The sequence below is a fragment of the Ictidomys tridecemlineatus genome, chromosome 5 (genome assembly GCF_052094955.1).
Source record: "Ictidomys tridecemlineatus isolate mIctTri1 chromosome 5, mIctTri1.hap1, whole genome shotgun sequence".
NCBI lineage: Eukaryota > Metazoa > Chordata > Mammalia > Rodentia > Sciuridae > Ictidomys > Ictidomys tridecemlineatus.
Window position 1 is genome coordinate 45,726,170 of NC_135481.1, and position 27,575 is coordinate 45,753,744.

At 40.9% G+C, this 27,575-nt stretch overlaps 1 protein-coding gene across 8 annotated transcripts in view; it reads left to right on the top strand.

Annotated features, from left to right (window-relative positions):
• The window catches only part of Ryr3 (ryanodine receptor 3), a 556,303-nt gene that overhangs the window by 368,623 nt on the left and 160,105 nt on the right, over positions 1-27,575 (top strand). For all 8 annotated transcript variants that reach the window (XR_013438866.1, XM_078049887.1, XM_040274327.2 and 5 more), the window contains exons 44-51: positions 12,340-12,520; positions 13,646-13,754; positions 15,545-15,665; positions 17,432-17,601; positions 19,829-20,049; positions 23,897-23,987; positions 25,619-25,759; positions 27,135-27,298. Coding sequence is in view for 7 of the 8 variants with exons in the window: in XM_078049887.1 (XP_077906013.1) it covers positions 12,340-12,520; positions 13,646-13,754; positions 15,545-15,665; positions 17,432-17,601; positions 19,829-20,049; positions 23,897-23,987; positions 25,619-25,759; positions 27,135-27,298 (1,198 nt within the window). In the remaining variant the exon portion in view is untranslated. The remainder of the gene's footprint in view (positions 1-12,339; positions 12,521-13,645; positions 13,755-15,544; positions 15,666-17,431; positions 17,602-19,828; positions 20,050-23,896; positions 23,988-25,618; positions 25,760-27,134; positions 27,299-27,575) is intronic.

Genomic DNA, 27,575 nt, shown 5'->3' on the forward strand with positions numbered 1-27,575 from the left:
TAGACAATAAGATAACAAATAACCCAATCAATAAATGGGCCAAGGACCTGAACAGACAGTTCTCAGAGGAGGACATACAATCAATCAATAAGTACATGAAAAAATGCTCACCATCGCTAGCAGTTAGAGAAATGCAAATCAAAACTACCCTAAGATACCACCTCACTCCAGTAAGATTGGCAGCCATTAGGAAGTCAAACAACAATAAGTGCTGGAGAGGATGCGGGGAAAAGGGCACTCTTGTTCATTGCTGGTGGGACTGCAAATTGGTGCAGCCAATTTGGAAAGCAGTATGGAGATTTCTTGGAAAGCTGGGAATGGAACCACCATTTGACCCAGCTATTCCCCTTCTCGGTCTATTCCCTAAAGACCTAATAAGAGCATGTTACAGAGACACTGCTACAACGATGTTCATAGCAGCACAATTCACTATAGCAAGATTATGGAATCAGCCTAGATGCCCTTCAATAGATGAATGGATAAAAAAAATGTGGCATTTATACACAATGGAGTATTACTCTGCATTAAGGAACGACAAAATCATAGAATTTGGAGGGAAATGGATGGCATTAGAGCAGATTATGCTAAGTGAAGCTAGTCAATCGTTAAAAAACAAATACCAAATGACCCCTTTGATATAAGGGGAGTAAACAAGGACAGGGTAAGGACGAAGAGCTTGAGAAGAAGATTTACATTAAACAGGGATGAGAAAAGGGAAGGGGAGGGGAGGGGAGGGGAGGGGAGGGGAGGGGAGGGGGGATAGTAGAGAATAGGACAGACAGCAGAATACATCAGACACTAGAAAGGCAATATGTCAATCAATGGAAGGGTAACTGATGTGAAACAGCAATCTGTATACGGGGTAAAGTTGGGAGTTCATAACCCACTTGAATCAAACTGTGAAAGATGATGTATTAAGAACTGTGTAATGTTTTGAACGACCAACAATAAAAAAAAAATAAAAAAAAAAAAAAAAAAAAAAAAGAGTAAATCCAGAGACAGAGTCCTGAGCTATAATCCAGGTCCAGCAAGAAACCGTGCATGGGCTTGGACTTGTCACCTCTGTCTACTTCTTACACTATCAGCAACTGAGGGGCTTTTATTAATAAATCGTCTCAACTGTTTCAGAGAGCTAAATACACATGATTCTCCAGATCCCTAGAATATTGGATGTGTGGATGGACAGATGGATGGAAGGGTGGGTGGACAGGCCAATGAAAAAAATTAAAAATAACTAAATAAGTGTAAAAGGTAAAACAAAATTTTTCACCCCTTTAAATAGTATTCTTCTCAGTAGAAATCACTTTCTATTTGCAGTGAATTCCAGCACTACCAAAATTCTTTAGTTTAAGCAGAATAATGTGCTAAATATTATATAAAATGAGCAGACTAGTTTCTTGAAAAGGTACCTCATCTATCAGGATGTTGTTACAGTAATAATTCACTCATATTTGCGTTTGTTATAGTCCTTGTCCCTTCTCTGTTTTGGGTTCCAGGCTAATGAATCCTTCTCGCCTGGTTAAGTGCTCTCAAAGGGGGATTGCAACCAGTAGAAAATCATGCCAATTGTTCTAAGAATTTATCTCAAAATATATTGGTGTGATGTGATTATTGTATCCACATGTGCTTTTCTTGTCTCCCTCTACTCCCATCCCACATGCTTACTCTCTTGTGTATACCTCTCTACCACCATACTGCTTCTTTTTTGTTAATTTTTTATATGATAGAATGCATTACAATTCATATTACACATATAAAGCACAAATTTTTCATACCTCTGGTTATGTACAGTCTTCACACATGTACTTTGAATAATGATGTTCATCACATTCCACCATCATTTCTAAACCCATGCCCCCTCCCTCCCGCTCCCACCCCTCTGCCCTATCTAGAGTTCATCCAATCCTCCCATGCTCCCCGTCCCTACCCCACTATAAATCAGATTCCTTATATCAAGGGAAACATTCGGCATTTAGTTTTTTGGGATTGGTTAACTTCATTTAGCATTATATTCCCCAACTCCATCCATTTACCTGCAAATGCCATGATTTTATTCTCCTTTGTTGCTGAGTAAAATTCCACTGTGTATATGTACCACATTTTTTTATCCATTTATCTACTGAAGGGCATCTAGGTTGGTTCCACAGTTTAGCTATTGTGAAATGTGCTGCTATAAACATTAATGTGGCTATGTACCTGCAGTGTGCTGTTTAAAGGACTTTAAAACACCATACCGCTTCTTAATTTGAATGATTTCCATTTTCCTGGGGCTTCCCCTGTCCCGACTGGATTACAACCTTTGAGATGCCTTTGTTTTGTTCCCCTGGACTCTCAGCCAGGTTCCTTATCAACTGCCTCCTGCTTCTCTCTACATGTTCTTCACTGCAGCTTCCCATATTAATCACATCTTTGCTAAATTGCTTTGTTCTCCTCAGGGCAGTTCTAGAATATTCTCTAATAATCTGTTCCACTTCCTATCCAAATAATCAGTTCAGAATTGACACAGTTATAACAGTATAGAGACACATTTTTGAGTGTGTGAAATGAATATTAAGAATTCATACATCTCACTAAATTATGTAAATAGACTGTATGGCAGACAAACTAGAACAAGACGAACCTATTTATCTAGGCCACCTTCACAGTCATGTCAAGAGTTTTATTTAGTGGAAATGTGAATGTGAGTTTGAAGGTAAATGAAACCACTGGCTATACTCCATCTGTATTGCCCAAATTCCAGCACTTGCTTTTGCTAGTTGGGTACAACCATATGGAACTCAACTCTACACCAAATGTTTTATCTGCCCCCTTTACTTTCAGGTTGTTTTATATCTTTTTAACATAGTCTTTATAGTACAGTTTTAGAATGCAATTACAATTGGCCCATCAGTGGGCAGATACATGCATTTAAATTTAAAGTTTAGTGTACCTCTAAAATATAAAGACCATATTTGGTTTTGGCAAAGGAATTCAGGTTCTGCTTTCAAAGAATTTATAGTATTTTGAGGGAAGTATACATTGACAGAGATCACTGTTTTAAAAAAGTGAAGTAAGTCAGGGAGAATTGAAAAGCTTCAAGAAGGGAAACTCATATCCTGTTGAGAAGATTGGACAAGTCTTCATGGAGGAGCTGAAGTTAGAGATGATTTTGAAATTTCAAGTTTCCAGATACAGAGATATGGAGAGTTTATCTAATCAGACAGCAGCACGTTCAGTGGCCTGAAGGCTAAAGCATACTGTTCTCAGGAAACAGTGGTTTGTCAGTCCAGAGGGTGGCTATGTGGATGGCAGTGGTCAAAGTCGGGACTTAAAAGGTAGCTAGATGGCTATAATTGCAGGCAGGACATAAATGCAAAGCTGAAAAAGTTTAGTATTGATCTGCTATGTGGAGAACTGGGAAACCTTTTTAACAAAAGAGAGACTTATGGGTACCCCTGATAGCTTCTGTGCTCAGGTTGTAACAAATTATAACAGTGAGGGTAGGAATAGACTCCAGGAGATGATATCCAAAAGAAAGTATAGACAAGATTCATAGGGCTGGATGGTGATAATGATGAGATGCCAAGCTTGGTGTGTTGAGAGAAAAGTAGCAAAATTCACATTGTAGCTTAGAGATTTGAGGGTAGGAAGAAAATAAATAAGGAGAATGTGGTTTGGGATGAAACACAGTAAACTGAGTTTCTGTCAGATCATATTGATTTTTACAGCGACAATACTCAAAGAGAGGCTTCCCTAATTGGGTTGTTAGGATAGAAATCAATCAGTCAACAGATGGATACTGAATAGATTTATAGACCATTTATAGTTAAAATGGTTGAGAGTTTATTGTCACAGAGGCGAGCATGAAAAAGATAGATATGCAGAGTATAAAAACTTATATATTTTTAATACCTACAGGAGGAAGAAGAGTGACTCAATCACAGTAACACAGTAGAGTTTGGACAGGAGAACAGAGGATCAAAATTGGCTCTATCACTCACTAGCTGTGTGAATTTAAGCAAGTTAGAACCAAGGCTAGGAAAAGTTTACTTTTTTTTTTTTTTTTTACAAATAGCATCTACCTTACAAAGTCATTGTGAAACTTAAATAATTCATGGAAAACTAAGATTAACACAGTGACAGAAACATAGTAATCCTGAAATTATGTTAATTATTGTTGTCCATAACCTTTACAAGTAAATAGATTTGGGAGGATCTCCAAGTTTTTATACCTAAGAGATCATTGAAAAGGATATTCTGGCTACTTTTATGGCCTCTGCTCAGCAGAACAGATCCTCTGCTCATCATTGAAAGATAAAGTTGGTATGGGGGATCACAGTAGAAGACAAAATAATGTTTGTGGTGGTTGATGGTGAGTGATCGTGGGTTTTCTCATAATGAGTGATGAATGGTAATGGTAGTGATGGTTGGATATTATGGTTGGGTGGTGGTCATAGCAGGTCATGGGAGTGATCAAGGTAGGTGATGGAAAGCAATGGTAGATGTGATAATGGGTGATGGGTGGTAATGAATGACTATAGGGGTGGTTATAGTTTGTGGGAAGGAAGATAACGGCTAACACACTGAACATTGACCATGTGTTGGGCACAGTTCAAAGCACTTTTACATGTATTAACTTTCTTAAATCATACAACAATCCAGTGGCATAGTATGTTAGTCTCTCTGGGCTGCTATAACAAAACACCATTGATGAGACATCTTATAAACAACAGAAACTTATTTTTCACAGCCTTTAGAGGTTGGAAAGCCCAAAATCAAAAGCACTGGCATAGTAGATGTCTGATGAGGTTCCTGGTTCATATGTGGCACTGTCTATCCGTGCCTTTCCATGGTAGAAAGGGCAAGACAACTCTCTGGGCTTCTTTCATAATGCCATTCATGAGGGCTTCATTCTCATGACCTAACTTCCTCCCACCTTTAAATACCATCACCTTGAGGATTAGCAGTTCAACATATGAATGTTGAGGGGGGGGGCACAAACATTTCAGACCATAGCAGGTAAGTAAAATTATCTTTATCTTTTTATAGATGGAGCCCCTGAAACTCAGAGGGGTTAAATGCTTTGTCCAGAGTCATATAGGGAGGAGGACACAAAGTCAGGATTTGAGCCAAAACAGTTTGACACCGGAGACCTTCCCAGCACTGTCTCCCTGATAAATAAAAAGAAGTAGCATTCTCTACTTAGAACCTGTCAAAATTTTTGGCATTATTTAATTATTTTTAAGTGCCAATTTTTTTAGCAAAAACATTTCTAAGAACCAATCAAAAGCTTTTGCTATATCAAAATAATAATTATGCAATTTCCTTCTAACATTATTTTACAAGTATCTCTTAATGTTTTTGGAAAAATCTTTTCAAACAAGATTTACCTTTAAAAAAACTTCCTAAAGCAAGTCATTGTTTCCATATATATATTTTATGAACCCACTGAGAAGCCTTGGGATGAATTTAACTCTGGTAGTAATGAAACCAAGAAGCTCCTAGTTACCTGGCAATGGCAAACTGTGTAGCCAGGCTACACACAGATGTGTCTGTGACAATTCCTTTTCTAATGCAGCTTCTCACAAGGGACAGGTTTCCTCCTAGTCTGCACAAAGGGGAAGTTATTCTGTGCTTTCTTAGAGACCTTGGCATGTTTTAGTGATACCTCCCCTAGATCATAAATTCACATGTGAAGAACATACTGTTTTGCAGCTTTGAATCTGCATACCCAGGCAGATTTATAACCAGTGGCCATAACTTGGGCATCTGTCAGTGACATGCAAAGAGTTCCATGAGAGACTATGAGAAGTGATGCTCAGGCCCTAGGAGTGCTGCCCTGAAGCAGGAAACCAAGCAGATACAAGAAGAATTACCAGAAGCAAGCCTGGAATATACTAAAAACTCCCAACCACACCTACCTATGTAGTGACACATGCGACTGTTGGCATGCCAAGAAAATGCGGTTTATTCGAATCTGGTAAAGTTGGTACAGGAATGCATAGGGAAGAAAGTGGGTGTTGAATAACATCTTAAAGAAATGGGGATACATTTTAACAGAGTATAGGGAGATTATAGTGATGGGTGCTTGAGATAGGAGACAGACATCCATTAGGGTCAAGAGTTCAAAGTGCCATCTTAACTTTGAAGTCATGTAAAGTCTAGATGAGATCATCTATTTCATTTCTGTCCACATATTTGTATTTTTAGGGTCAGAAATAGATATTAACTTGTGGTTGATACTAAAGACTGATGTTGGATAGGACTGAAATGTGAAAAACATTTTTTTCCTCAAATTTACAATACAGTCAGAAAGATTCAGCAAATTCTGGAAAAATTAGCCAAAGTAAAGAATTTTAAAGTGTTCAAGCTGTATGTGAGCATCATCACAGTGTTGTACTCAGGAGACACTATGAGTACGACACTGTGATGATGTTGTGTATCCTGTTTCCTGCTTGATGTTTCCATTCATGGGCATCTCACGTGTTGTACACGTAGGCCAATGTGGCAAGGGAAGGTAGAATACGATATTATTGATATCATCAAGTGGCTTGGAAGGTTGAGGAAGGATCACAAGTTCAGGGTCAGCCTGGACAACTTAGCAAGACCCTCTCCCAAATTAAAAGATAAAAAGGGCTGGAGGTGTAGCTCAATGATAGAGCATCCCTGAGTTTAATCCCCAGTACCACCACCAAAAAAAAAAAAAATAGAATTAAATAGATAGTAAAAATAATATACATAATAGAAAATAAATTCCTCAAATGAAGAACCTAATGGGACCTTATGGACCAGTGTCCAGAGCACCTAAATCAGAAAATCTGGTCTGGCTGGGGATGTGGCTCAAGCGGTAGCACGCTCGCCTGGCATGCGTGCGGCCCGGGTTCGATCCTCAGCACCACATACCAACAAAGATGTTGTGTCCGCCGAGAACTAAAAAATAAATATTAAAAAAAAATTCTCTCTCTCTCTCTCTCTCCTCTCTCACTCTCTCTTTAAAAAAAAAAAAAAAAAAAACGGTAGATCCAAATGTCCAGAATCCATGTATATGTGGACTTTATCGATCATTTCACTGATAACAATAGCATGAAACCTGATACCTAAAAAAAGAATTAAGTATTTAAGCTGAAGCTGAAATAGAAAAAAAAAAGGAAACCTGCTTTATCAACATTATTCACACAAAATGGTATTATTGTGAGCCTAGTGCTCATCACAAGTTGATCTTCATCAACTCAGAGAAAATACACATATTTATCAGGTGAGCTCTAGTCTATCAGAGCAAGCACACATCAATTCTGACTCCAGGTTTTCATCTCATTCAAGTTTTATAACACATGTTTTTAAAATGCCATGTGACTCAAAGTTTAGACAGTGGGCAAAATTTTAGCCTGGGTCTGTGATTAAATTCCCATCCTCAGAATTCCTAGGCTCTTCCTGTACCAGTCCACCCGTATTTCATTTAGTCCTGTGGCTTTGAGTTCTACACATATGCCTAGGATCCCCAAATGTGCATTCCCAGCTTTGTCCTCTTCACTGAGCCCCAGACTTGTGTATCCTGTTGCCTTCTTGATGTTTCCATTCATGGGCATCTCACATATTGTACACATTAGTGATAAATCTGTAACTATCACTCCAAACCTCTTCTTCCCCCAAGAGTCCTCATTTCCTTAACTAGGACTGACAACTTTATAGCTACTCCAGCCAGTTGTCAGGTAGCAGTCCTTATTCAGCATTGTGTCTTATCCTCCTATCCACTTCATCAGCAAATTCTCTTGATTGGTTATCGAAAAGATTTCTGAGGTCAGTCTGCTTTTCTCCATCTCCCATCACCATATCCTACTCCAGGCTGTTGTTATCTTCCACCTGAGCCACCACACTTGCATAGGAACTGAATTCCCTGCTTCTACTCTCACCCCTATTCCAGTCTGTCTCTGTTACATAAGAAAAATTTCATAATCTCACTGGCGTGAAATAATAAGCACTTATTTCTTATATATCTGCAAGAGAGTGGAGAGGCACTAAGACAGTTCTGAGGTCTGATCAGATGATTCTGTTCTATTTATCTCATTCTGAGATCCAGGCTTCATGTCTTGTTCATTACTTGTCCCCCGTTCCTAGACCAGTGACTAGAGTGTAGTGTGCTCAACAGATGGTTGAATAAATGTGTAAATGGGCAAACAGTTCTGGTTTGCTCTCTATGCTATAATAGTAGTTTATGGACTCAACAGTTTATGGACCTCTCTTCTCAGACTGGAAGGCTCTAAGCTTGTAATGATGGTTCATACAAGTCTCCTGGCACCGTATCAAAGTTTGCCTTTTTCCAGAAAACAGGTTTTTGGTCTGATCACCGCCCTGCCCTATGAATCTCCCAGTGAATGGGAGTAACTCTAGACTCGTTCATGCTGCCCACCCCACCCCCCTGTGGTAGTGTTATCTTCTACTACACTAGGACTTGATTGGGGAATCTCTTCCTTTGCTTGGGACTAACTCCAATCTGAGGAAATGGACAACCAGGCACTCAGAAGCAGAGGCTGACAATTGTCTGGTAATGCAGTGATGGCTTGTCACCCTCGGTTTTCCTCCCAATCATTCTAAGCCTCTGTCTTGAGTCTCAATAAAATCTATTCATTTATTTAAAAAAAATATATTTCAAATGTCTATTTTATGCCAAATGTTAGCAAGAACCTTAAGCACACAGGGCTAAATGATTCAGATGTATGAGCCTGTTCTTATGAAATACAGTCTAGAGAGAAAAGAAGATACAAAGAATGAGTCCAGGGTATTTGAGACCATGGGGATCCCACGCTCAAGCTGTTCCTGAGGGACAAAATGAATTTACCTAGGTGCAGAGTTTAAGCCAAGGGAATAGGAAGGAGAACATTCCAGGAAATGGAACTTTGAAACAGAAACTGTAGTTAGAAGGCAGAGTAAGAAATGATGATGAGCTGAAAATCATTGCACTTCTATTCTTTGTCCCTGTGGTGAGTATGACTGTTTCAACAGTGTAAAATGGGAAAATCATTTCCATTTCCATCCACCTGCTCGAGAATGTCAGGGGAAAAGATGGTAATATGAACACAGCATTGAGAACCTTTGAAGAAAGACTGTGAACATTCATGCTGTTATTAAGTTCATTATTTATTTTGGAGCTCAAGCAAAAACATTTTCGTAAGCCCTTGGGCAAAACTAGTTTACCTCAAATCTCTCTCTCTCTCTCTCTCTCTCTCTCTCTTTCTCTCTCCCTTGAAAAATGCCCTCAAGGTCAATACTCAGCTTTTCCAGAGTTGAGTTGGTTAGCATAAAGCTTGCTGAGCTACAGGTAATTAGGAGGAGAATGTTCTTTCTCTTGGAACATGCTGTCCTTTCTACCTTGTAAAGCTTTTGGAAAATTTTTTCCTTGTTTCCCTCTCTAATTAGCAACAAAATTCAGTTTCTTTCTCTTGCAGGGTACGCTCTGCATCCCCCACAGATGTCCAAATCCACATAATCAAGGGATGGTTTCCTGGTTGGTTGTAGGAGCCAGCCTAATTAGCTTAGCTCTGAAGACATGAAACACAGTTAAAATAAGGCTAATTGAGCAAGTGAATTTCCATAGCAAACTCAACATAGAACCCCTTGTCCGATTTTTCAGCTTCTGTTGCACAATGTGGTTCCATATCTCCATCACACTCTACAGTGCTGATCCCTGGGGGAGAGTTAAGTCCATCATACTGGCAAAAACTGTGGCTGGCCCACCAGCATTTCCACCAGGTGACTAAAAGAATCACAGCACTTGAATAAGCTTGATTAATAGGGTTGTTTTTGCCTCCATTTTTTACTCCAAAAAATTCAGTTTTAGCTTCATTATTCTTTTAATGAAAAATTACAACCAGGAGGATGGATGGGTATGCTACCTTGTAAGTATTGGGAGCCAGAAACATTTGAAAGTGGTGAACCATTACTTGCATCTATGACTTAAGAGTATATATTTTTAAATATGTTGATTCTCCTGGTCCTTTTATGGAAGTGTCCCTCCCATCAATAAACCATATCAGGTAAAAATGCTGGGTTCAATCAACAGCAAAGCAAGGTCATAAAAGCATTTTACAAACTGCACAATAACAAGGGTATAATGTAGCATCTTCATAAACTGCACAGTATCGTTCAATATTTCCTTGGCTTTTCTCTTGCAAGAATATGTTTATTCTTTCTACCATAACATTATTGTGATTATTTTACCCTGTTAACGTCTCCTAATTTTTCTCATATGGATTCTAGTTTAATAAAAACTAATTCTTTTTGATGTTGTGCATTAGATGATATCTGAAGGCAAACTTCTTTACAAAACTTCCTGAAATATTGAACTATAAAAAGTAAACTGGTGAGCTGTTTAACTTTAGGTTAATGAAACTTCTCTTGGTATATGATTGCAATCTTGAATTTTGCCTGCAGTGCAGAAGGTTAGGTGGTAAAAGAGGATGTCAACAAGACAGGATTGCAGCTGTGGTTTAAGGTGGGTGCTACAGGGCTGGTGACACATTAGGTGTGCTCATATGTAAGGGATGGGCCCAAAGTAATTTCAAGCACTTGGACAGCAAGCTCAGACCCTCCGTGCTTCTGGACATGATGGAACTAATGTCTTCCTATGGATTAGACTAATGAGAGGGTATGAGTATCTTAACAGGGCCAATGAGATCATGCAGTGTGCATTCTAGCTCAAATGCTAGAATGAGGAGCCAGGTATTTTGGGCTTTCCATTCTGATGTTCTAATCACAACATTTCTAAGTTGATTCATAAATATTTCCTTTAATCATAATTTAAATTGATATAATGATTTTAAAATAGGTAGATTATTTGATTCTCCCTCCAAAAAACGAAGCCTAATTCTTCTGCCTTTAATGTGAGCTGGACTTAATGAATCACTTCTAATGAATAGAATGTAGCAAAATAGTGATAGATCACCAAGTGGCTAAAAGCACTACCACATATGCCTTACTCTTCTTGGATCATTTACTCTGTGGGAAGCCAGCTTCCATGTCAATGATGACGTTCCGGAAGCCCTAGGAAGAGCCCAATATGGTAAGGAATTGAGGCCTGCACCCAACATCCAGCAAGCAACTGAGGCCTCCTGCCAACAGCCGTGTGTATGAGCTTGGAAGCTGATACTCCAGTCCCAGACCCGCCCACAGAAGGCTGTAACCCTGGCCAACCCTGTGACGGCAGCCTCAAGGGCCCAGACCAGGACCACCCAGCTTAGTCACTCCCAAATTCCTGACCTAGGGAAACTGAGACAACAAATACTTAGCTTTAACCTGCTAAGGTTTGAGGTATTGTTTTACACAAGAATATATAATACAATAGCCTATGACAATGCAAACACTCTTTGGGTGTGTGTGTAAGAGTGTGTGTGAATAAACATAAATTTTTATATATGTGTATAGAACAAATATATATCAATTCATATCAATATCAATCTGATAATAAACACTATGATTTAGAAAAAAACTTTTCTTGAGGTTTATCTAATATGCAATCCCAAAAAGGTTTTGCCTTTGACTCTTGGCTCAGGGATTAAATTCTCACACAAAAGTTAGAATCTCTCCTGAGACGGAAGGTATGTTTTATGTTGTTTTAACTGTAAAACTCTCTAAATGCAAGTATTAGGTCTGGCAAACCATGACTATCCCTCCCTGAGTATTCCAGTTCCACTACTTAATCACCTGTTCAGGAAATGAGACCCTGTTTTCTATGATTCATCCAAATAGAAATGGCAACAGAACACAGTTCTCCGACCTTTTACCTTATGTCAGACATTTATAGGAATAACCAAGAAAACTTCCCCCAGTAGATTCTTAATCTGGATAGATAATTTCAGAAATGCCCTCAATCCCATCCATACAAACCTGGCTGTTCTAGGGTACACATTAGACTCTATGACAGTAATAGTGTCATAAGCTAACATGTCACCTCCCTAGAGTTTAATTGAACCATACCAGCTTGAGTTGTCACCTTATCTCCTTTCAAGGAAGGAAGCAAATTGATATCTCCTCGTGGAGTTAATAAAGATGTAAAGCTATTTTTTCTGAGTCACTCATGATTGAACCGTTAGTAGACTCAGTAATATATAACTAGCCTTCTGAGATCTAAAGATAGTGAAATGATCTCAGTGGTTTAAAATCCTGAGCCGAAGAGGAAAATTCTATGCTATCATAAACAGATCTTTCTGATCTTCAAACAGATATTGACCTCGGCAGTATTTCCTCTTAGACTTAAGACTCGGAAACAAGCTGAATGACATGTACTGCTCAGCCAGCTCCTTGACTGGGAATAACTTCTGGGGTGTCCTTTTCCAGTGAGAAGGAAACGGTGCCTCTCTTCCTTAGGTGAGAGTGTGGAAGAGAACGCCAGCGTGGTGGTTAAGCTGCTCATCAGACGCCCAGAGTGCTTTGGCCCAGCCCTTCGGGGTGAAGGAGGAAATGGCCTGTTGGCAGCCATGCAGGGCGCCATCAAGATCTCTGAGAATCCGGCTCTTGACCTCCCCTCTCAGGGATACAAGAGAGACGTGTAAGTGAAAGCAGTTGCCTTCTTCAGGATATGGTGGGTGAGCTCCCAAACACTGTGAACACCCAGCTGATTAAAACAGTATCAAAAACTTGCCCCTGTAGAAAATGCATAGATTTTTTTCTTTACAGTCATTGTTAAAAGATTTAAAATCCCTTTGTCAAGTGCATAATCGTCTTGACTCTTCCAGCAAGCCTAGTGGAGTGTCTTTACCTTCTATACCGACTCCAGTGTCCTCAACGGGCACATCCCCAAGGCAGCAGCCCCTTCTGGCCTCCACTGCCCCTCCCTCCAGCCTCACCACTAGAGGAAGCTGTGTGGAGGCTGAAAGGCCTGGACCAAGGTGACAATCATTGTCTCATCCAGCGCACTTCCTTCAGTACTTTGACCTGCAACGTCTCACCTGTCACTTTTAAAAGCATTGCCTTCTTCTCCCTCTTTTGGAAGGATGAGGACTACTCAGAAAAGTGTTTCTATTTGATTCCTTGGTGGGAGACACCACAGATTATGAAAAGTCATACAATTAACAACCTTGGCATTGAAAGGTGAAGGGTACAGTGGGTAGATTATCTGATCACCTTGTCACTGTCCCCCGTCAAGTCTTATGATCACTTCCCTTTCTTTGTCACAGCCTCTAGATTAGACCCCAGAATCTACAGAATGGGTATAACCCAGCAGAGGTAACTTTCTCCAGGCAGTTGGCTTTTTTTCTTTGTCATCAGTTCTGGTAGGTGACCTGGTAGACTAGAAAGAACCCAAAATATGTGCCTATCCCACCTCCTCATGTAACATAAGGGGAAATTGAGGCCCAAAGTCATGTTGCTTGTTAGCACAGCAGGACATGGACTTAGCCCTCCTGACTCCCTGGCCAATGGGACATTCAAGAGGGAATGAATGGTGGGCAGCATCTGAACTTGTGCCTGAAAGTTCATGGGCTCCTAGGGATGCCATGGGCAAGTATTTAGGTCCTTGGAGCTTAATGAATAAACAATATCAACTTGTAAAGATATGAGAGGTTCCAAGGGAAAGTTGAGCAGAGTGCGTGTTTCCATATCAAGCAGCTCAGTGTAATACATGGCAGCACTCTCCAAGTAACCTCACACCTCCCCATGTCGATTCTCTCTACAGCCCGGACGAGGAGGAGGAGGAAGAAGAGATCGTGCACATGGGCAATGCAATTATGTCATTTTATTCGGCTCTTATAGATCTGCTGGGCCGCTGTGCTCCTGAAATGCATGTAAGTGACGGAGTCCCTAGAAAGCAACTCTGAGAAGCCCCAGTAGAGAACACTGGGGGTTTCCTGAACTTAGTTCCCTCCTCTGTGTTTGGCATTTGCTATCATGACTTTGTTCCTTTGAGGAGCATCAAAGTTGTTTCTATCTCAAATACCCGATTGTGCAGCTTTCAATTGGAAGGACTCCTGGGCAGATATCCAAGGGTGTGGTTTCCCTGTGGCACTAGTTGGGCATATTTACTACAGACTTTACTTCAAAAGCCTTCCAAAATTATGTTCCTCATGTGCCTCAGTTTGGTTAAAATGTGACCAACTTGATTCCTGATCATGGTTATCATGAATGGCCTCGCCAGTATCAAAAGGACCCTGTGTATAAAATTCTCTTTTCTTGATGACTATGGCATTTGATCCGAAGAAAGCAGTCTCTTCCCAGAGTGCCTGTCTGATTATTTATCCAAGATAGATCTTTGCACATACACACACAAAGGTGGTTCAGTTTATAAAATATTTTCTTGGACTTCTAGTTTTGATCTAAAAGCTATGTCCTTTTCTATTTGCACCCCTGCTGAGTATAAAGATTCACATTATCAGTGAAGGAGGAAATAATTGCTTTTCATATGAAAATAAAATCTAAATCTTGATAAAGAAGGCTGAATGGAATTCTTGGAATTCCAGTTCCTGTGATGATAAATCGGCTTTACCCACATAGACTTGTCTTCCCATTTTTATGCCTTTAAACAAAGAAAGCTTGGAGGGAGCCAGGGAAGCAGCAGGGTGTTCTGCAGTCTTAGAAGGAGAGTGTCAAAGACCCTGTGTGTTTAAACTCTAGTTTTCCTGATCACCTCTCTTCCCTTTCAGAAGCAAGTTGGCTTATTCTCGGGAAGGCAGCCTGGGAAAGCTAAGCCACCACAGCCAGTCGGGAAAGAGTTCCTACCTGCCTGCCTCTGTTCCAGCACCTTACAAGTGTGCACACATCTTTTCACACCCCCTCAGTGGCCCCGCTCTGTCAGGAGGAGGAAAGATGCTGTCATTACTGACAGCCTTGCCTCTATCCACAGGAAAGGGAGGTCCCTTCCCTGGGACCGTGGAGCTTCAGAACCTAGCAAGCCATCAGTGCACGTGGTGCAGATCTGAACCTGAGCTCCTCACAGTTCACTTCCTGGCAGAGGGCTCACTGTCCCTCTCCAGAGACCACACAGCAGGAGGACATGCATGCCCACTGGGTGCATGCTGCCTGGCCCATTGGTATCTTTATGGATCAGGTTATCCACCCTGGGATAACTCCACCAAGGCACTCAAGTTCTCTGACATTCTCTCTACCCTTCTTGCCCACCTCCCCCCCCCCAGCATTAATCAGGCTTTAGGAAATTGAGATTCATGAGCCATTTCTACATTTACTAGAATGCTGGGGTCTGGCATTGTGATCACACTGATACCACATCTGTCATGCCCTTGAGAGGCCCCTGTGGTGCTCTCACATTAAGAAGCCACCTGCATGCTGTACATTTACTGCTGAGATTTGATTGTCACTTTAACTACATGACCATTTCAGCCACAGCAAAGGACTCAAGTGGCCTCCTTCATCCATTATTCAATAGCCCCTCTTCTTGAAAATCAGGAGCAGGCTTCTCTCTTTTCCTGTGGCCACGAGTGTCTATGGCAATTAGAGGAACATAGAAGTGTACCTGTTCTCTTAAATAGACCCATGTTATTGCTGAAAGTGTGGAGGTGGGGTGGAGTGGAGGTGTAGGAACTTCATCTATCTAATCTCTTTTTCCAAACCTACATTACAGCTCATCCAGACAGGAAAAGGGGAAGCCATCCGGATCCGGTCCATTCTGCGCTCCCTGGTCCCCACAGAGGACCTAGTTGGGATCATCAGCATCCCCCTGAAACTGCCCTCCCTGAACAAAGGTAGGGATGTAGGCAGGCTAAACCTGCCAGTCTTCCAGCAGCAGCAGGACTCCATCCCCAGGACAGTGTCTTCCATGGCCAACTTGCAGTACAGGCTGCCCAGGGAACACGCCTTGCTCTTTTTCTGGTGATGAGGAGTTTTCTCCTCTAGACTTCAGCTGGCTCCTCTCTGTATCAAGGCAACCGAATCTATGTCCCACAGGGTTAGACAAACCTCACCATCCTCCAAACACACTGACCCTCTGAAGAAGTTTGGTGGAATGGGGCAAGTGGAAACTCACACCATGGCCTTCCTTCTTCCTTGTCTCTGTGCCCCAGATGATCAAGGCAACGGGCAATGGACAACATGCAGGCTGTATTCTGCCACAGTCCTGAATACCTCACAGCTGAGGATCATAAAAAAAGTTTCTTCCCCCGAGATGCTACATGGAATATTTGACATCAGTCACCTTTGCACAACTCTCACAAAAGTGTTTTGTTTCTGAGTCACTCCACCTGCTTTCCTGGCAAATGGGGAAACTGTAAAGATAACATGACTGACCATTGCAATGATTCCCAAACTGATGTTTCATGGAACATTTTTGTTGGAGATGTTAATAGACATACATATTGATAAGGGCTTAGGGCCAAATAAGCCTGGAAAGTTCTGTAGAATACATCACACTTTTGTAACCTCGTGAAACATGGTGAGATGGTAAAGCCTCTGAGAAAACATGTGGTAAAGAAAAAAAGTGTTGAATTCAATGTTACCCAAGAAGTGTTTTTTGAGCAAAAAATGTTTTGTTTTGTTTTGTTTTTTTAACTGGGGATTGAACCCCCAGGGCTTTGCAAATGCGAGGCAAGCACTTTGCCACTGAGCTATATCCCAGCCCAAAACACTTTTTTATATCCCACAAAATAATGTTCTTTAAAACACCAAGCATATGCGAGACATAGTGTCAGCCTCAGCAGCCATTCAGGCCCGAGCTGGAGGTGCTCAGTGCTCGAGGCAGGAGGACCAGCAGCTGCACCCTTCCCACCTGCCCACCCAGGGAAGAGGGTGGGCACAGGACAATATTGTATTCCCAGAAAACAGACACAATCAATACTAAACAACCTCCAAAGGATAATTTGTAGGAAAAGAATTGGGAAGTAATTAGTTACGTGTATTTGTTACCTTTTATAATACAATTGACTTGTTAGTTTTTATTTTTTAGAATAATTTTTATTGGTACATCATAATTTTACAACATAGTAGGGTTCATTGTGACATATTCATATATGCACATTATATAATCAGTTTCGTTGCTCAGTACCTTCCCTTTTCCTCCCCTCCTCCTCCCTTGATCCCCATCCTCTACTAGTCTCCTTTCTTTTAGTGTGTTTCCTCATGGAAATCTCTTTTTACCCCTTTTTTATCTCTATCTTCCAGATATAAGAGAAAATATTCAACCCTTGACTTTCTGAGTCTGGCTTATTTCACTTAATATGATATTTTCCAGTTCCATCCATTTTCCTACAAATGTCACAATTTTGTTCTTTATCATGCTTGTGTAAAACTCCATAGTGCACATATACCACCTGCTTAATAATGGCCATCCATGTTTAGGAACTGGCACAGGGAATTCCTGGAACTTTAACAACCGGCTCTCCCAATCCAGTGTAAGCTGGCTCCAGCACAGCATTATGTTTTTTCCTCCCAAAATCCTTTTATTTACTAGAACAAGTTCTATGTTGCCTTTTGAGGCTAAGATAAAAAAACAAAAATGACATTTTCTGTCTTTCAGATGGGTCAGTCAGTGAGCCTGATATGGCAGCCAACTTCTGCCCTGACCACAAGGCACCCATGGTGCTATTCCTGGACCGTGTTTATGGCATTAAGGATCAAACTTTTCTGCTCCACTTGCTGGAGGTTGGATTTTTACCCGACTTAAGAGCCTCTGCCTCTCTAGATACAGTAAGTTGCTAAAATAAGAAAAAAATAATTTTCCCCCCTTATTGCAAATTAGAAACATTAGACTTACAACCAAATATTTTCTACCTGTCACTCATTACATTGTAGTCTGCTTTAAAGGGTAAGAAAAAACTCAATTACAGTTCCTTAACCTTGGCACCATTTTCTGTATGGGGTTATCCTGCTCATTGTATGTTTAGCAGTATCCCTGGTCTCTAACCGCTAGATACCAATACCACTCCAATCCCTTCTCCCGCCCCTGCAAAAAAATAATTTCATACATCATCAAACATCCCTGGGGGATAAAATCACCTTGGTTGAAAACATGGCTCTATTACTGATGGAAAAGCCTGACTTTTCCCTCTCGGCTGGAAATGCCCTTTCCACTCTCATGGTTTAGCATACTGACCATCAAGTAGAATAGGTGGAGAGCCAGAGATGTGGCAAAGGTCAGTACAAGAGGCCCAGGGCAAATGCATATTTGGAAACCAAGGCGTAGGAAAGTAATTCAACAGTAACAGGAGACCCCAGGAGTAAAAAAAGACGGAGATGCCAGCTGCCAAATATCAGAACCTCATAGGAAAACAGTGTGCCAGGAGTCCTGGGCCCAAGGAGAAAAAGCAACCTAGTGCAGCTTAATTCTGAAAAACATCTTGCTAGTTTAAGGTTGTTTTTCATCAATTATAAGTTTTCTCAAAGGCTCCACATGACGTCCAACAGAGATAGAAGTGTGATTTTGTAGTGGGTGGTCAGCAGCAGATACTGAAGTGGATTCCCCTTGAATGGTCTACCCAGGGATGGAAGAAGACAGGAGCTCCACTCAGGCGTGGAGATCTATATATGGCATGGACATGAGAAATGATGTGTCCATAAGGTGTCGGGGACATAGGAATCATTTGGAGAGTAAAAACAATGCATCCACTACTGTTTTTGTTTTGAACTTTTGAGTTTCTTGATTTAAAAAAAAAAAAATACTTTTTTTATTTTAACTTGTGAGGCCTCCCCGAGGTTCCTGATCAAAGCATTTAATTTTTTATTGAGCAAGTAAACAGCAAATGCTGTTCTAGCATCTGGTATTCGATCACATGCTTTTCCAAGCACCATCTGCAACAAAAAAGGTTTTATATCAAATCAACTCCCCAACACAAAGTCCGTGCATTCTCATTTGAAAGCTTTTAAGCCGTTGGAATCAAAACTCTGCTCTGACTTCCTCGTTCTAACAACTCTGTCTGTGAAAATGATAAATGGGAAAGATGAGCTTTATTTTCCAGCATGATTGCCAAAAGCTTTAGGAAGACAAACTTTTGATAATTAATAGGAACACCCAGAATTGTGTAAATTTCAAAGAAAACAGCTTTTCAAATCATAAGTTACAGAAAATGTGTTGCAAATATAATGGCTGTAATAATCACAGGGAATAATGATAATATTTTATCTCTGCAAATCTCAAGGTCTCTTTTGAAGTTCTGCAGTTTTCAAAGATGGGAGTTAATCATGCTTTCGCTATATTTAGTGTCACTAAATGGGTTTTCCTTGAATTCAGCCTGTCCATCTGAATGAACAAAAGAGAACATTGTAAGCAAGAATTATGCCAGAATTTTAGAGAAAGCCCTAGATTCCTATTCCTTTTTTATACTTTTTCCTGTGCAGGGTTAAGGCTCCCTGAAGTGATGAATATGTCATTTATCAGGTGGTGAACAGCTCGCAATGCTTACAAGTTAAATGATGTTGGTCAGAGTTTTACATTCTCTTTGTAAAGTTCACCAAACTGGTCAATTTGGGAGGCTGCCTGGCTTCTAACCAACCATTCACTAACTTTCCAATCATAAGAGGACAATGCAAATCCCCATAAATTGAGACAAGAGAACTAAAGTTAGAAATAATAATGTTGTAGCCTAGAAGTTGGGCCTACAAGTCTCAAGGATGTTGGGTTAAACTGTTGGTCATCTGTTTGATTTTAATAAGAGTTTAAAATTCTTCTTTGATGGAAACAGATGTTTAGAGCATCATTTGAGATCCAGCCAACTTTTGATCTTTACTCTTCTGGGGTTTTTTTTTAATTATTCTTATTTCATTTTAAATGTAAAAGAAAAATAGGTATGTGACCAGGTAGAATGTTCACTCTGCAGCCGGGAAACATGCTTTCTCCACCTGCAGCACAAGAGGGCAGTGCACAGGATAAGCTCTGCTGTTCTCCAGAGATTAACAAGCATATGATCCCCTTCCCTAGGTGTCCCTCAGCACCACAGAGTCTGCACTGGCACTGAACAGGTATATATGCTCCGCTGTGCTCCCACTCCTTACAAGATGCGCCCCTCTCTTTGCCGGGACAGAGCACTACACCTCTCTGATTGATTCCACACTGCAGACCATATACAGGCTTTCCAAGGGACGATCCCTCACCAAAGCACAGAGGGATACCATAGAAGAATGTTTGCTTGCCATTTGCAAGTGAGTACCCTCTCCTGTGTTTTTCACTTCTGTGTATATATCCATGCCAACTGCATTTAATTGTGTAATCTATAAAAACTGGTGACACAGCCTGAGGAAGCTGCCAGGCCTTCCTGATCCTCCAGCCTTCCCCCAGACATCTCCTCCTACAATGTGCTTGGTACTTCTATTTGCCACAGACTCTCCCTTGAAGCTCATCTTTCACTATGGAGAAGTGGGGGACACAGCTCAGGCTTTAGCTCATGGGGCAATGAACTAGGAGAGGAGACTATCTTTTGAGCCTGAAGCGCTCAGATTATGAACTAACTGTTTAGTTCTCAAGTAGAACAGATTTTTCCATCCTCTAAAGATGAAGGCTTGACACAAAGGCCAGACTAAGTGAATCAAAGTGAGCTACCTCCAGGCCTCCTAAGACTTGGAGCAAAAAGTCTCAAGTCACATTGGGGAATTAAGGGCAGTAGTTTTTACCACTGTAGAAGGGCATCAGAGCCAAGCAAAACAAAGGGTGGTCACCCCAAGTGTCTTGGGTTCTCAGACTCTACATCAAGTCTGGAAGGAGCAAAGGAAAAGGAGGTCTTTCAATAGCAGGTCTCAGCAGCATGGTCTAGGACCACCATCTGTCTTTAAGCCAGTGGTTTTCGTCCCCACTGCATATCACAGTCACCTGATGGGTTACTAAATAAATATCCTAGCACCTAAGTCATACCCAGCCCCCCAAAATCAAAATATTTAGGGATGGGTTCTAGGATTCTAGCTTTCTAAGTTCCCCAAGTGATTCCAGTATTCAGCCAAGGATGAGAATCACTCTCTGTTGCCCGGGAGAGGGAATCAACTGGCTTCCTCTTTAGGAACCAGCACAGCGTAGTCCTGAGTCTTGCTGAATGAGTTGTTTCCCTAATCACAGGAGAGATGACTATCCATTAGAGGCTAAGGCTATCCAGAACAAACAATTCTTCAGTTCTCTTACAACAGCAACTGAGACAATCTCAATGACATACCACAGTACACCTATTAGAATATGTCACCAAACACTGGCGACACATTTGCTGGGGAGATGATGGAGCAAATGGGACTCTCATTCATTGCTGATGAGAATACAAAATGGCACAGCTTCTTGGAAGATATTTTGGCAGTTTCTTAGAATATAATCCAGTCATCATGCTCCTTGGTACTTACCCAAAGAAAATGAAAATTTCTGTCATACAAAAACCTGTACATGGATATTCACAGCAGTTTTATTCACAATTGCCCAAACTGGGAAGCAACCAAGAAGTCCTTGAGTAGATGCATGGAAAGATAAAACTATAACAATGCAGATAATTGAATATTATTACTTCTTAAGTGCCAATTGCTCATTATCTGAACGATAATGTAAAACATTGAGTAAATTTGACCTTACAATTACTAGAAATGAACTATCAAGCCTGAAAAGACAGGGAGGAACCTTCAATGCATATTACTTAAGTGAAAGAAGCCAATCTGAAAAGGCTACATACTGTAAGATTTCAACCATATGATGACATTCTGGAGGAAGAAAACACACAAAAAAAACTATGGAGATACTAAAAAGATCAGTAGTTTCCAGAGGTTGTAAGAAAGATATGAATAGACTGAGCACAGAGGACTTTCAAGGTAGGGAAAATACTCTGTGCAGTACTAAGTTGATAGAGAGATGTCATTATGCTTTTGTCCAAACCCATAGAATCTGTAACACCAAGCATGCATCCCAGTATAAACTATGGGCTTGGACAATAGTGACATGTCAATATAGGTTCGTCAACTGTAACAAATGTCCCATGCTTAGGGGGTGGGTGCTGATAATGAAAGAGGCTATGCATGTGGGGGGAAGGAAAATGTAGGAACTCTCTGCATCTTTCTCTCAATTTTTCTGTAAATCTTAAACCACCCTAAAAATAAAGCTTAAAATATTTTTCAGAAGGGCAGTCTCACATGTTTCAAATATAGCAATGGTCTCTATATTTAAGATGCTTTATTAAGATTAACCTATATCTATTGCCTTTGTATCTTCTAAAGCCCATAGTCTTCCGCTATCTCTGGGAATGAACTGGTCTCTACACAGTACTATTTCCCTGGGAGGGGAGTGGAGGGTGGGAAGGTGGCTTAGGCCCAGGCTTCAAAAGGGGGTTTCTCCCTGAGATCCCCTTCTAAAATCAGATCCTATACTCTGATTATCTCATCCATTCCAAGATTACCATAGCAACTGATAGAGAATTGAGTTATTTGCAATATTTTTGGGTCTTGCAAGAGACACGTAGCTTGGTAGACACACAGATATACTGATAAACCTCTAGGAATCGTAGGATACTAGGTTTTCCACTTTGCCATTTCAAAAGGAAGAATAATGGCCCATTCCTTGTGTATGGTGGCAAAGTGACTAAATAATGAGTTTTCACAAGAAGAAATAGTCCTGTCAGTACCAGTTCTGCATGGAGAGCTTCAGATCTAGATCTACATGAACTCAGCATGTGTCTTAGGAACCTCATCAAGCAAGAAACCCCGCTTCCCAGCACTGCTGGCTCTTCGTTACAGTGCCACGTTGAGGTGACTCATTTGAATGCACATATTTTCAAAGATTCCAGATTTATGGGAGAATTTTTTTTTTTTTTTTGCATCAAACAAAAACTCCAGCTCATAGCCCTATTACTCTACACTTAGGGTCTGGCACAATTCTCTTATTCCCACATGAGCTCTAGATAAAGCAGACAAACTGGTACTTAACTTGCCTTTTATTGTTTATTTTTAATAAGTCAGGAATCAGTAGGGCTACAGATAGATTACATTCTTGGTTTTATTCTAATTAGTCAATCTTAGGTGCTAATTGCTCAATATTTGAACAATAATGTGAAACAGAATAATTTTACCTTATAATCACTAGAAACATGGCTGCATACTTGGAGGTAGGTATTCTCATCCCAGGGCTTTGATCACAGGGCCAGGTAAATACCTCTAAGAGAGATAGGGAAACAAATGTAGTTTTGTTTTCCACCTTGTTGTAGGTACTTGAAGGATTTCTTCCCTCAGGACATCAGAATTATTAGCCCTGTCTCCACAGCTCCTTAGGTATTGCAGGAAGGAATCCAGAGACTCATAAATTAATTTCAAGTAGCAAATTTGCGTGTGTGTGTGCGCACACATACGTGCGCAAGTGTGTGTACACATGCACACATGCACCTTTTCTGGAAAAAATCCTTAGGTTCCACTGGGTTGTAAGTGTCAGCAACCTAAAAAATAAAAGCTGATCAATGTTGCTTATTTCTCCTTTGTCTACCTCAGAATTTACTTGTCCAAATACCACAGCCATGAACTCTGTAATTTGATGCATTATTCTTTAATTAACTACTATTTGCCTTTTAAGGAGTTGTTTTGAGAACAAAGCCTCAAAATTGCCTGGATCAGTTTGTAACCAGGAGGCCTGAAGTCTCTTTCAAGTCACACCAGTAGGTGGCCTCAGATTCCACCTGTGCAGCTTGGTCAGCTCTAGCTTCTCCCCTTACAGAATTCAAAGGGCTGTGAGATCAACTGCGCCTTCCTTCTCTTAGGTTCTTTGCTCATAGTCACTGCATAGATCTAGAACAACTGTCACATGGAGACTGAAATTTAAACTTAGGTATCCCAGTTCATTAGCACAAGTCCCTCTTTCTGAACGTTAACTGTACTCGGTTTTTAAAGGGCTTTGTCATCCACTGTTCTTTACCCAAGTTCTTATATTTAGGGGCTGATTATTTTGAGGCTAAGCCCTAATGCATGCTTACCGTGGAGTGCTTCTTTGGTTCCCTGCTTCCTGATTTGTTTTATTTTGTCCTGTCTTCCTGTTTTCTTGCTGCAGTCATTTGAGGCCTTCCATGCTGCAGCAGCTCCTGCGGCGGCTGGTGTTTGATGTGCCACAACTCAATGAATACTGCAAAATGCCTCTTAAGGTAAATACCTATAAGTGCAGTTCATGGCTCTGGAAGTTTATCCCATATACCATGATGTCTTCAAAATCAGGGGGGCAAGGTACACACGAATATGGGTTTTATACCTTCAAGTGGCTGGTTAGCTAACAGTATGCAATCCACAAAATCAAACCCCTTTCTTGAATGTTCAGGATCAAGAGAGTAGATTTGTTATGTTCATTAACTATTCCAATTTTCTTTAATTGCTTTCTACTGGCTACCTGTTTTTTAGCATGGTTGCTAAGGGGATGTGGATTTTGTGTTTTCCTGACCTGGTTGGTTTTTCAGAATATTTTTATTTTCAAAAAGCTTTGACCGTCCCTGTGTTTTTTCATTTAAAGGAACTGAAATGTCCCTTTTGCATACTCATTTTGTGCTTTTTTCCTTTGTAACAAATGCTCTTTTTTATTTACTTTTTTTTTCCTATTTCTTTATTGATGAAAAGAGCCCAGAGCCATCTTGTTATTCGTTGACTCATTCCTGATTTTCTTTAAACTATTTTATCATAGCACCAGGAGCATCTGGGCCTGAGTGGTGCCAGAATCAGCCGCCCACCCAGGAGAGCAGTGTTTTTGTCTTTCGTGCCAAGACTCTACCATACTTGTCTGTCCAAAAGTGTCAGCAGTGAACAGCCACACCTGAAAACCCTGCCTAATGATCTTAATAGAACTTTTCCTTCTTTTCAGAAATAGCCTAAGCAAGGATTTCAGGAAGGATTTTATTGGGATAACCAGAATTCCCTGAAATTTTTATTTCAATCCTATCTCCATGCCAGACATACATTTTGTATGACTGCAGAGATTCCCCAGTCCTCTAAAGCTAATTATCTCTAACCCTAACAGCTCCTGTTTTAATCCCCTAAAGTATTTTAACTGAAAACCATGGTTGGCACAGCTTAACTTAGCATTGTTTCCTCTCCAGGGCTCTGTTAGCAGCTGGATGTCAGCTCCTGAAAGGCATTGATCCACTCAATAAGCTTATGTTTAGATCTCACACCCGGGTGTGGGGAAGAGGCTTTTTAGAGGATGTGGATCCCACCTGCTGTGAAGGAGTCAGTACTAGGGTTCTGTCCCCTACTGGCCAGACGTGAAAATGCAATAGCATCCCTGGGCCACTGGAGGGTGGGGAAAGGCACAGAAACCACCAGTAGGAATGAATGCAGAGGAAATTTTTAGACCTATAAATTTCTGCCCACTGTCCCCTCCCTATACCAGCATATCCTCCAGGATCTTCCAGAATTATAAGCAAAGGTCTTGAGAAGCTCTTACCAAACCTGACTGGCTGGAAAAGCACAGTCACTGTTTTTAGAAGGCAATGTTTTCTCACTTGAAGTAGAAACAGTTCCTCTCCCTTTTCTAGTAACTGCTAGGGGCACATTAGGAGGCATGAGAATTAATCAGGCAGATTGGCACAGGCTAGAGCTCATTAGGCACGAGAGCAGACCTTTCCCAGCGGGATTTCAAGGGCCTCTTTGTAGACAGCCCCGCTGTTTCCAATGTTGGTTTCATTCTCATGATCTCTGCATACAATTTTATTCTCCCCTGCATGTTTTTGATGCCTGTGGATTTGCTCTACCCCACCCCACTGGTGCAATCCTGTTCTCAACCTCCCAGCTTCTGACGAATCACTATGAGCAGTGCTGGAAGTATTACTGTCTGCCTTCAGGATGGGGGAGCTACGGGCTGGCTGTGGAGGAAGAACTGCACCTCACAGAGAAGCTCTTCTGGGGGATTTTTGACTCCCTCTCCCACAAGGTAATAGCAGTGCTTCCTGAACAAAAAGAGAGGACCTCAATTACTACATAGGAATAGTAGTAACTAGCATCTAGTTGGCTTTTCCAGCTTAGAATTGTGCTAAGTACTTCACATGTATTCCACAATCATCCTTACCCTGATTCTCTGAAATAGGAACTACCACAATCCTCATTTTACAGGATGGAAAAAAGTCTAAGAGGTCAAAAAACTGGCTAGACTCACAAAGCTAATAGAATGGAGAGCAAGTACCAGAGTAAATTTTATATATATATGTATGTATATTAGTTCCAGTCTTGATGACTTACCCTCCATTCTTTTCCTTCTGACCTGGTGTGGCTCCTGATCGACAGCCTTCACCAAGACCAAGTCAAAAGGAAAAGCCCTGACATCTTCCCTAGTGTTGGGCCATAGGATGTTCAGGAGACCTGGAAGCATTCTGGGGAGGGCTTCACAGACACTCATGTGAGAAGGAAGTTGAGTGGGAACTCAGAGACTCAGTGCCAAGCCTCATGGGTCAGTCTGATTGAAATACGAATGATTCTCAGACCTTGCTCCACTTCCCAATGTATTTAGAATTGTGAGGTCACCCACTTTAAAAGTAGAAAATGAGTAGATCTGGTTTTTGTAGAGAAGTCTAGATGGGACATATAGCTTGTCCACCTGTGTGTAAATTAATTTCCTTTGCTCCTGGATGGATTCCTTTGGTTCATATGTGAACAGATCAAAAGCCACTTCTAAGTCCTTATTATTTCATAGGAATTCATTCCTGACTAGGTTCAGGAGAGAATGGATTTGACATTAGTGGACTGCTGACGATATTCACATATGACCCACATCAGCTGCCACAGAGCCTGGCAAAGCTAACTGTGCCCTCTCCTGTCTTATATTAGGATAGTTTCTATAGCCATTCTTGGTGAACAAATTTATAGACTTTTCTGTCCTCATGAGAACTGTGTTAACCTTTAGATAATCTTGGGATTTGTTTTTTGTACAAGGAGTTGAACTAATGGGGTGTTCTACCAAGATAAACCCCCAGACCTTTTTTTTTTTTGCTAAGGCTGGCCTGGAACTGAGATTCTTCTACTGCTTCAGTCTCTCAAGTGTCTGCAATTACAGATGTGCACCACTATGCCCAGCTTAGATATTCTTGAAATTAACTATTTCTCAGTTTAAAGTACATGGTGGCTTCAGGGCTTTTTAGATGGTCATCTTGTCCTCCAAGAATGTCAGTTTTCACCAGAAAGTACTGCAGGAGTTATGTGTTCTGTATTTTGGTCAATCTGGACAAATGTGTGCAATTTTTCTTTTCCCCTGATAAATGAATGGTCCTGCCTGGCAGTTTATCTACTAAGGTGGTCTCTGTTTTTCCTTGCAGAAATATGACCCAGATCTTTTCCGAATGGCCCTGCCTTGTCTCAGTGCTATTGCTGGGGCCTTGCCACCAGACTATCTTGATACCAGAATCACAGCCACATTGGAGAAACAAGTTTCAGTGGATGCAGATGGCAATTTTGATCCCAAACCTATCAACACAATGAAGTGAGTCCACAGTCTCTCTACACTGGACCTATATTTTGTCCAGTAGCCAGTATTTTTCTTTCAGAATGTAGCAAGAGATTTCAGTATCCCCTCTTTCCCTCCTGCCAACACTGTTCATCATTTCCTTTGATGCTGCCAGTCACAACAGGCACAAGGTTTAATCCAGCCATATCTGATTAAATACCATATCATTTATATCCTGGGCTTTTTTTTTGGGGGGGGGTTATTATAAGAAATAGATGCATCCATAAATAAATGTCACCTGAGGCATGGAGAG